The 10,888-nt window shown below is 44.2% G+C and overlaps 1 protein-coding gene across 1 annotated transcript; it reads left to right on the top strand.

Annotated features, from left to right (window-relative positions):
* Positions 1 to 2,134: 2,134 nt before the first annotated feature.
* Positions 2,135 to 9,442, top strand: LOC120442039. The gene is made up of 6 exons (XM_039617770.1): positions 2,135 to 2,255; positions 5,323 to 6,354; positions 8,132 to 8,386; positions 8,603 to 8,708; positions 8,810 to 9,005; positions 9,290 to 9,442. Exons 1-6 carry the CDS (start codon positions 2,216 to 2,218, stop codon positions 9,440 to 9,442), a joined length of 1,782 nt encoding a protein of 593 aa, XP_039473704.1. The 5' UTR covers positions 2,135 to 2,215.
* The last annotated feature ends 1,446 nt before the right edge of the window (positions 9,443 to 10,888 follow it).

The raw sequence follows: 10,888 nt of genomic DNA, 5'->3' as shown, positions 1-10,888 counted from the left end.
AAATATTGTAATTGGGGAGATTTTAACCGGGTCAGGGATGTATTGTTGGACAAATCCTCCCGTACTGGATTAAATAAGGACCCAGTAAATGCGGCGGTGGACGTGATGTCAGAGGAACTGAGCCTGGTAGATATATGGAGACTTCTTCATCCTCAAGAAAGAGACTATACTTTTTTTTCGCATCCTCACTCAACCTACTCCAGGATAGACTATTTCTTGGTGTCTCGCTCTCTGGTGAGTCAAACTATTGGGTCCTCTATTGGTAATATTGCTATAACGGATCATGCTCCCATTGACCTTGTTCTTTTCTGGTAATGATAATATTAAACCGTCACCTAGGTGGCGTCTGAATAACTCATTATTGAAGAATAAAGGTCACTGTGAATGTATAAGGGAAATGATAAAGGAGTTTTGGTTGCACAATGAGGGCTCTATTGACGATGTTGGAATGACCTGGGATGCTTTTAAGGCCTACTTGAGGGGGCGCCTTATCCAATATTGCTCCTTGATTAAAAAAGCTGAGAGGGACAAGCTGATGAAGCTGGAACAGGACATCAAGGAGCTTGAAAAACAACACACGCTGCACCCAGAGAGGGAACTATGGAATAAATTAATTAAATTTAAATTTGAGATGAATGATATTCTGGAGAAAAAGCGGAATATGCAATGTTTTGTTTAAATCAAAAGTATTTTGAACAAGGGGAAAGAACAGGTAAAATGTTGGCACACAGGGTTAAGCAGATAAAATCTAGCAACCTTATACCATCTATTTTTGTTCCTAGTAATAATAATAAGTTGACCACCAGTAAAAAAGAAATTAATGACGCCTTTACTAAATTTTATCAGGAGCTTTACACCTCCAATGGATTGGTGGAGGAACAGAGGCTGTCAGATTTCTTTTCTTCTATTAAAATTCCCAGCCTGTCTGAAGACCAAAGAACTGTATTAGAAGGTAAGATTACACTAATTGAAGTTAAGCAGGCAATTGGCAGTCTTAGTTTGGGCAAATCTCCAGGCAATGATGGATTTCCATCAGATTTTTATAAGGTGTTTGTGGGTGAATTAGCTCCAAGACTACTGTCGGTATATCAAGATGCATTTCAAAGAGGGAGACTACCATTTAGTATGCGATCGGCAGTGATCACGTTATTACATAAAAAGGGAAAGACCCACAGTATTGTGGGAATTACCACCAATTTCATTAATTAATGTGGACTGAAAAGATTATTTCCAAGATACTAGCTTTTAGGCTTGAGAAAGTTCTTCCTTGTTTGGTTCATAGGGATCAGGTCGGTTTTGTGAAAAATAGATGTTCTGCAGATAATTTACGTAGGTTATTGCACATATTCTGGAAGAGCAGGACTAATTTAGACCCTGTCGTCGCATTTTCCTTAGACGCAGAGAAGGCCTTCGATAAAGTTGAGTACCCCTTTCTGTTTTATACGTTGAAGAGATTCGGTTTTGGTCCCATTTTTAGGCAGTGGATCCAGGTGGTATACACAGATCCAATGGCTACAGTTACTACCAATGGGATAATGTCACCCTCCTTTTCGTTAAGTCGGGGTACTAGACAAGGCTCACCCTTATCACCACTCATTTTCGCCCTGTTTCTGGAGCCTTTGGCTATTGCATTACGTGAATGTAAGCAAATTAGAGGGGTGGATATGGGTCAAGAAGAACATAAAATTTTTTTGTATGCAGATGACATTTTACTGATCTCAAGTAACCCAGAACAGGCCGTTCCTGCAATTTCCTCAATTATTGATTCCTTTTCTGTAATCTCTGGCTACACCATAAATTGGTCTAAGTCCCGGAAGTTATGCCCATTTCTAAATTGTGTCCTCCAGTTACGAGGAGCTCATGGCAGTTCAAGTGGATGCCCGAGGGTTTGACTTACTTGGGGATTAAACTGACCCCTGGTTTAGACAACATAATGCAAGTAAATATCTCCCCAGTGATTGAAAACATTCGTCCGCTGTTGCAGAATTGGGCTAAAATAAATCTGTCCCTTTTGGGCAGAATTAATTTGGTGAAGATGATTATTGCCCCTAAACTTCAGTACCTTCTTCACATGTTACCGATAGCAGTCCCACATAATTTGTTAAAGCTTTATAATACATGTGTGAAGGGTTTTGTGTGGGCAGGCAAAAAGCCATCTTTTAATCGGTCCAAATTATATGCTCCAAAAGATAATGGCGGGTTGGCATTGTCCAAGATGGTTTGGTATCACTATGCTTTCTCCCTCTCTCAGTTAGTTATGTGTGCCTATGCCAAGAGGCACACATATTACTATTCGTCGGATTTATTATTCTTATTATTATTATTATTATTATTATTATTCTCCATCTTCCGCCTAAATTTCCGAGTTTAGGTGTAGTTTATTTTCGTTGTGCTGACTTTTTACAATCAGTTATAATAACTCGTACTGCGTGGTAGCTAGCACGATGGAGTTTCTATACAGCTGTGTGCGCTAAGTTACTGATGTTGAACTTTATGACAGCCTCCCTGTCATTCTCTCGCCTGTTCAAACTTCAGTCATGAAACTGATCAATGATCGGCTTTTCTCTCTTGTTTGTTTATCGCGCTAAACAACAGCAGCACGTTTAAGCTTGATCAGCTGTTGTTAGAATTCATTTGATTTTAATTTCTAGTATCAGCTGATGTTTGCTGGAGCCACAGCTGTAGAAGCGGCTGGTCGAAACCAGGAGATGACCTTACTGAATCATCAGAGCTGAACTGGTGATGGAGAAACAGGTTTACCTTTTTTTAGGTGACATGAATGAGTTGAAGGAAGTTATGAACTGTTTCTGAGAGAAATAAACACCAAGCTCCTTTTTTTATTTAGCTGACAGCTGGTAACTGTGCAGGGGCGGATCTAGCAAAGCTTTTGCCAGGGGCCAGGTAGGGCATTAACAGAGAAAGGTGGACACAAAGATATACTTTTCTTTCTTACTCTCATACAGGGAGTGCAGAATTATTAGGCAAGTTGTATTTTTGAGGAATAATTTTATTATTGAACAACAACCATGTTCTCAATGAACCCAAAAACACATTAATATCAAAGCTGAATGTTTTCGAAGTAGTTTTAGTTTGTTTTTAGTTTTAGCTATTTTAGGGGATATCTGTGTGTGCAGGTGACTATTACTGTGCATAATTATTAGGCAACTTAACAAAAAACAAATATATACCCATTTCAATTATTTATTTTACCAGTGAAACCAATATAACATCTCCACATTCACAAATATACATTTCTGACATTCAAAACCAAACAAAAACAAATCAGCGACCAATATAGCCACCTTTCTTTGCAAGGACGCTCAAAAGCCTGCCATCCATGGATTCTGTCAGTGTTTTGATCTGTTCACCATCAACATTAGTGCAGCAGCAACCACAGCCTCCCAGACACTGTTCAGAGAGGTGTACTGTTTTCCCTCCTTGTAAATCTCACATTTGATGATGGACCACAGGTTCTTAATGGGGTTCAGATCAGGTGAACAAGGAGGCCATGTCATTAGTTTTTCTTCTTTTAAACCCTTTCTTGCCAGCCACGCTGTGGAGTACTTGGACGCGTGTGATGGAGCATTGTCCTGCATGAAAATCATGTTTTTCTTGAAGGATGCAGACTTCTTCCTGTACCACTGCTTGAAGAAGGTGTCTTCCAGAAACTGGCAGTAGGACTGGGAGTTTAGCTTCATGCCATCCTCAACCCGAAAAGGCCCCACAAGCTCACCTTTGATGATACCAGCCCAAACCAGTACTCCACCTCCACCTTGCTGGCGTCTGAGTGGGACTGGAGCTCTCTGCCCTTTACCAATCCAGCCACGGGCCCATCCATCTGGCCCATCAAGACTCCCTCTCGTTTCATCAGTCCATAAAACCTTAGAAAAATCAGTCTTGAGATATTTCTTGGCCCAGTCTTGACGTTTCAGCTTGTGTGTCTTGTTCAGTGGTGGTCGTCTTTCAGCCTTTCTTACCTTGGCCATGTCTCTGAGTATTGCACACCTTGTGCTTTTGGGCACTCCAGTGATGTTGCAGCTCTGAAATATGGCCAAACTGGTGGCAAGTGGCATCTTGGCAGCTGCACGCTTGACTTTTCTCAGTTCATGGGCAGTTATTTTGCGCCTTGGTTTTTCCACACGCTTCTTGCGACCCTGTTGACTATTTTGAATGAAACGCTTGATTGTTCGATGATCACGCTTCAGAAGCTTTGCAATTTTAAGACTGCTGCATCCCTCTGCAAGATATCTCACTATTTTTGACTTTTCTGAGCCTGTCAAGTCCTTCTTTTGACCCATTTTGCCAAAGGAAAGGAAGTTGCCTAATAATTATGCACACCTGATATAGGGTGTTGATGTCATTAGACCACACCCTTCTCATTACAGAGATGCACATCACCTAATATGCTTAATTGGTAGTAGGCTTTCGAGCCTATACAGCTTGGAGTAAGACAACATGCATGAAGAGGATGATGTGGACAAAATACTCATTTGCCTAATAATTCTGCACTCCTGTAAACACCAAGCTCCTTTTTTGTGTAGCTGACAGCTGGTAACTGTGCAGGGGCGGATCTAGCAAAGCTTTTGCCAGGGGCCAGGTAGGGCATTAACAGGAAAGGGGACACAAAGATATACTTTTCTTTCTTGCTCTCATATAAAATATTTAGCTTTTTATTAAATAGTTATCTGCATCTTACAACCACAGTTTGTATAATAATACACAAGATTGGCTGTAGACCATTGTTAATCATTCAGAACACTGTGTAAAAATAACAAAAACAAAAAGTGAATGCAAAAGTGCATAAATATTTATTTTACGTGTTTGATGTGTGTGGCGGGGCGTGGTCTGCAGTGCCGCTGCAGGGGAGGTGGACCCACCTGAGCGGCACCTGCAATCACGCCTCTCGGGCGTAGTCTGTGCTCTCTCGGCTGTTTTTTGGGTGTGTGTCGGGCTGTGAGTTGAAAAGCTACAGCCGGCTGTTTGGGTACCGCAACCATGTGTGAAAAGTGGTCCATAACGTAATGCTTCAAAGCGTGTTCATGCAAACATTGTCGGATCTGCCGTGGTACAATGGGACTTCTGCTCATGAACCTGTGTGCACAGCGTCTGCAAATCGGCGCTGTACAAAGTAACTTCATCTTTACACAAAACTGTAAGCTGTTATCTGTGAAGCGTGAGCGGTGTTTGTTTTTACCATAGTTCATGGTGGAGAATGGGTGCTCTTCTGAGTTTTGCTCTCTGTAGCTGTATGAATGGCAAACTACACTGAATAGCAGCGGCATAGGCACACATAAAATTTCTTCTGAAATTTTCGCTTTCTAGTTAAGATATACAATTCCCTTACGGAGAAGCCTTCATGGGTTGCGATTGAGGAAAGTCTTGTGGCTCCTTCGTCTTTAGAGGCCTTCCTCACTCAGAAGGGAAGACCAGTACCGTTTAAAGATCCTGTATTGGCTTTCATGCAAGAGACCTGGTCTAGAGCTCACCAATATATCAACGTTAGCCCTTATCTAACCTCTAGAGCCTCTATCTGGCATAATAAGAAAATATTAATTGGTAAGAAACCAGTCAGGTGGGAGGCTTGGGCTAGGACAGGTATCAATCAGGTGGCGGATTTATTTGGGCAGACTGGCATGAAATCTTTTGCAGAAATCAGACGAGAATTTAATCTGGATCCAAGGGAAATTTGGAGGTTTTTTCAAATAAGACACTGTATTAAAACCATTTTGAATAATAACCCAGACCCTCCATCTAGTATTCAGGAGATGTTTGCAGCTCCTGGCATTAATAGAATCAGGGCATCCAAATTCTATGGGATGTTCAGAGAGGCGCACTCTCCCAATTTGGGGGGATTGAGGCAGTGTTGGGAGAAGGATCTGGGTATCCAGATTTTAGAGGACACTTGGAAGCAGCTGGTTTCATCATGGTATGTTTGCTCACCTGAAACACAGTCTCAACTTATCCAGTACAAGTTGCTTCACAGAAATTACTGGACTCCCAGTAAATTAGTCAGGCTGAAGCTTGTGGATAATGACACCTGTTGGAAATGTCAGGAGGAAGCCGGGACTCTAGTTCATATGTTGTACACATGTCGGAAAAATGATTATTTGTGGGACGGGATCATTAACTTGGTGAATGATATTTTTAAACTTAATCTCTCTAAATCCCCAGCTGTATGTGTCCTGGGCCTGTTACCTGACAACAGTATTCTTTCAAAAAAACAGAGACTGTGGATGCGTCTGGCTTTCATAACAGGATGCAGGATAATACTGAGGCACTGGAAGTCATCCAGCCCCTGTTCTCTCAGGAATGGACTGAACAAATGTCTAAGATGGCATCATATGAACGGGTTATGTACAGAATTAAGGGAGAGAAGATATTTTTGAGCAGGTTTGGGGTCCTTTTTTGTTGTATATCGACAATGTCTCTTAGATATTGTGATAAGTGTTTTTTTTGTTTTTGTTTTTTTTTTTTTGGGGTGTTTTCATGTGTCGTTGGTATTCTGGTTGTTGTTCTTTTACTTTGAAAGTCAGCAGAGGGAAGAAATTGTCTAATGTTATCAGTGGTCAAGGTTATGTCTTATGTTTTTTGGCACCCGGGGGTTTAGCCCCCATTGATTTTGTTTTTGTTGATGTTTCCCAGGAGGCGGTTTATCTTTTTGTTTCTCCTGGAGTTTTTTTTTGTTTTGTTTTTGTTCTTTTTTGTTTTGTTTTGTTTTTTTTGTTGTTGTTTTGTTGTTGTTTTGTTATTGTTTTGTTTTTGTTTGTTTGTTTGTTTGTTTGTCTTTAGTTATTGTTAGTCTTTATTTGTTGGTTGTTGTTAAGAAACGGACAGAGAACTGACAGTATGATTATTCCTGTTGTATATTTGTTAATGTTTCTGTCCATTTAAAATATGAATAAAAAAACAAAAAACAAAAACAAAAAAACAAAACAAAATGAAGGTCTTATTTGCCACCGATCTCGCATTTATTAAACCCAACCTGAGGGGAGCTGGTTTGGAGACCTCTGCAGCAGTGACAATCAGATCCACCTGTCGAAGGTTTGATCGGTCCATTCCCCTCCAATGCAGATGCTGAAGAGGGAAGGATTTAAGAGGGCTACTCCCTATAGAGCCGACAACGGGAACCAACCAGGAATCCACAAGGTCCAGAGCATGCGATGGTACCACGAGTCATGGAAAAGATTGACGAACGGAGTGAAGATCGTGAGGAAGGTAATAAACAACCACCTACACACACACAATGGACAAAAACAAACAAATGGACAACTGTACCCTCATACACACAATAATAACATGGACTGAACCACCACTCACAATCACTAGCACGTTATATAGCCTCTGCAGAAATTATCCACATATTTCATTTATCTTAACTGCACTACTGTATAATTCTGTATAAACAATCATTCTGTACAATATGATAATTATAATTCTACAACTGTTTACAACTGTTTATAACTTGCATAGTTCATGTTTCTGTATAGCTTTTTTTATTTCATATTTCTGTATAGTTTTCATATTTATATCCTGTTCATATCCTGTACATAGCTTGTACTCACTACAGCCTGTACATACTTATAGTTACATAACATACCTTCATACCCATAACAGACCCATTTCTGTAATATATCTGCATATCTATATTATTGCTAATATATATTTTGTAATATATCTATATTATGGCTAAAGCACTTCTGGATGGATGCAAACTGCATTTCGTTGCCTTGTACTTGTACATGTGCAATGAGAATAAAGTTGAATTCTATTCTATTCTATTCTATTCTATTCTATTCTAAATCCGGATTCTCAGCTTAACAAGGCGACCTCCACGGGTACCCCGTCTCTTGCGTTGCTTCTGCATATCTGGTGGCGGTGGTAGGGGATGCCGGCACGATGGTATTGCTTCCAGGTAGGGAGGCAGAGAACCTTGGCTATCTTTACCAAACCGAACTGAAATTTTGGCACAATTTGAACTGTTGGCCAGGGCTGGTGGGTGGTCTGCTGAAGAGAAATCCCTGCAGCTAGCTATGTGCCTTACTGGCAATGCCCTGTCTAGCTTACTGCTTTTGAGCCCAGAGGGTGGGGGGGATTATGATGTTTTGGTCGGGGCTCTGAAGAGGCGGTTCAGTTCTTGCACTGCTCCGAGCCTACTGCGCTCCGAACTGTGGAGCCGCTGCCGATGACCAGGAGGGGTCCATTAGGGACCTGGTTAATGACAGTGAGGGGCTGGTCCACCGCACCTATGCCCCCATGCCCCCCACCTTCCAGGGCGAATTAGCTCGAGACCACTTCCTCCAGGCCCTGCTTTTAGATGAGCTGCGGATCCAGACACTGTTAGCTCATCCTAAGTCCCTTCAGGAGGCCCAGGAGCTGGCTACAGAGAGTAAGTTACTGTGTGCTGGGGCTGCTAGCTGACTGAGCCAACTGGGCCACTGCAGACGGGGGCTGCGGGTGGAACTGCACCGGGTGCCGCTGAACCAGCATGGGCAGAGGGATTGACCCGATTGATGAGAGCTGTCACGCTGCGTGGGGACAAAGGCCAAGAAGGGGGCCGAGGGTCTGCTGGCCACCTAGCCCAAGACTATCCCCACACCTGCAGGGATCAGGGAAACGACATGGGGTCCACATAACGACGACGCAGGGCCCTGGGGCTGTGTCCCGACCTCCTGTTCCTGGAGGAACAACCCAGCTCAGGGACCACGGGGGTGCACAGTGCCCCTGTGGAGCTGTGGATGGACAGGTGGAGCGACTTGTTTTGTTGGGCAGGACTTGGGTTGGCAAGTCAACTAATGGTATGCCCCATTAGTTGTGAATGGACTATGCTGCTCCGCCCTGGTGGATACCGGGTCTTCAGTGATAGTTTTAAGAACGAGGTGGTGGGAAGGGGGGAATGCATCCTTCCTACCATGGTGAAGCTGCAGACTGTCATGGGAGAGCGGGCCCCTATGCTAGGGGAATTGCTAGTCACCCTGAGTGTGGGGAGGAAGTTCGTCCGCTGCTCGGTATGGGTTGCAAACCTGGAAGACTGTATACTGGGGTTGGATATACTCGTGGCACTGGACTGCATTATTGATATGGGGGGGAGAATACACTCTCGTTCCCTGACGGGTATGTTGTTCAAATGTTGAGGCGGCCACCTCAACCTGATCACCCTAGAGCCCACGCTCTTTCTGAGCTGGCAGCCAACTCCTCCGATCTGACTGATGGCCCGGCCGCCCCCAAGGACCCACTTACACCGGCCTCAACTGCACCCTATGCTGCTTCGTGCCCTCCGCTTTCCCCCAAGGAACTGCTGGATAAGGACGGGAGAGTTTCACCTGTGAGGGGGGTGTGGGAGGAGAACTGCGATGGACTGACTGCTAGCGAGCAGGGCTTGCTCTGGCAGCTGCTGCTGGACTTCAAGGACTGCTTCTCCTTTTCAGAGGATGATATGGGCTAGACTGACCTCATTGAACATGACATTGATACTGGAGATGCACAGCCCATTCGGATGAGGCCTAGACGTCGCCCCCTGGCCAGACAGACTGCAGCGCACAGGGCTCTGCAAGAGATGCAATGTGCTGGACTAATTACACTAATTGAATCCACCAGCCCCTGGTCTCCCCGATTGTTATGGTTCCAAAGAAAGTGAAGGATGACTGGTGGCTCTGCGTAGATTTCCGGCCTTTGAATAAGGTGACAAAGAAGGACCCATATCCTCTACCGCGTATAGATGAGACCCTTGACACTGTGTCGGGATCCTCATGGTTCTCCTCCAGATTCCAGCGGAGATGATGATGGGCTGACCCCCCGATGCTGATGAGGATCAACCAGGTCCTGATTATGCGAGGAAGCTCCAGGATCGCATGGAGTCTGCTCATGACTTTGCTAGGAGGAAACTGATAAGTGTGGGGGTGCGGCAGAAGAGTAATAACAACGTCAATTCCTGAGGCTGACATTTTGACGTCGGGGAACTGGTCTGGGTGTACAACCCCCAGAGGAAAAAGGGCAGATGCCACAAGCTGGACAGTGACTGGGTTGGACCCTGTAAGCTTCTGGAATGCCTTGGGCAAGTGGTGTACAGGGTACAACTACCCCCAAGGGGACGGAGGGTCACCCTGCACCGGCACAGACAGGCCACCTATTTGGGTGTGGCCACTTTACTGGGACAACAGGGTGGGCCACGGACAGACATGGACTCCACCCCTACAGACTCTTCCACCACCATTGTGACTCCCCCTACTGTGAGCCCTGTGAGCCCTGGACCTGTGGCCGCTTCGGATGTGACCCCTTCCCCACCTCCTTCCAGGGGCCTTCGCCCAAGGAGGCACTATAGACCACCAGGCCACCTGAGAGACTTTATCCGCCCTCGTGACAGAGGTAGTTTGAGGGGTCGGGGTAGTGTAACAAACTGGGTTATAAGTTAGTTGACTGTTGTGTTATCAGTGTTTTGTGTTCAGAATTGCCACTCACTTATGGCATAGTTGGACCACACCGGCAGTATGGTGATCTACTGAGTGTCCTTGAATGTGTAGTAGTTTAGAGGCCGTTTGGCCTGTCAATCAGAACAGCTACCAATGACAGAGAGTCTGGAGGAGAGCATGTGTGTGGTTGGCTGAGAGTGTTTTGGGGGTGGGTGTTAGAGAATGTTTTTGTCACGGTTCTGGGTCGGTTCGACCCAGTATTTTGAGTTCTAATGTTTTGGTTTATTTTTGAATGATCATTTTGTTCTCTGGTGCTTTAGTTATTATTATTATTTGTGATTCTGGTTTAGGGTTTAGTTCTGTATCTAGTCTGCCTCTTTGTGTAGTGATTTCTTGTTTCCTGTTTTATTGTGAAGGTCTGCATCTCATGTGAGTGTTTTCAGTTTGCCTCCCTTGTCTCGTCACGTTAATCACTCCCAGCA

The sequence above is a fragment of the Oreochromis aureus genome, linkage group 9 (assembly GCF_013358895.1).
Source record: "Oreochromis aureus strain Israel breed Guangdong linkage group 9, ZZ_aureus, whole genome shotgun sequence".
In the NCBI taxonomy this organism is placed as follows: Eukaryota; Metazoa; Chordata; class Actinopteri; order Cichliformes; family Cichlidae; genus Oreochromis; species Oreochromis aureus.
Note: the sequence above shows the minus strand (reverse complement) of the source record. Positions and strands in the feature narration are given on the sequence as shown.

Bases quoted from the DNA above. Each gene is read 5' to 3' on its own strand.
- LOC120442039 (XM_039617770.1), top strand. From the start codon at position 2,216: ATGGTTTGGTATCACTATGCTTTCTCCCTCTCTCAGTTAG. The intron at 8,387-8,602 runs GTAAGTTACTGT...CCACACCTGCAG, and splicing joins CCAGGAGCTGGCTACAGAGA to GGATCAGGGAAACGACATGG. The intron at 8,709-8,809 runs GTGCACAGTGCC...ATGCCCCATTAG, and splicing joins CCAGCTCAGGGACCACGGGG to TTGTGAATGGACTATGCTGC.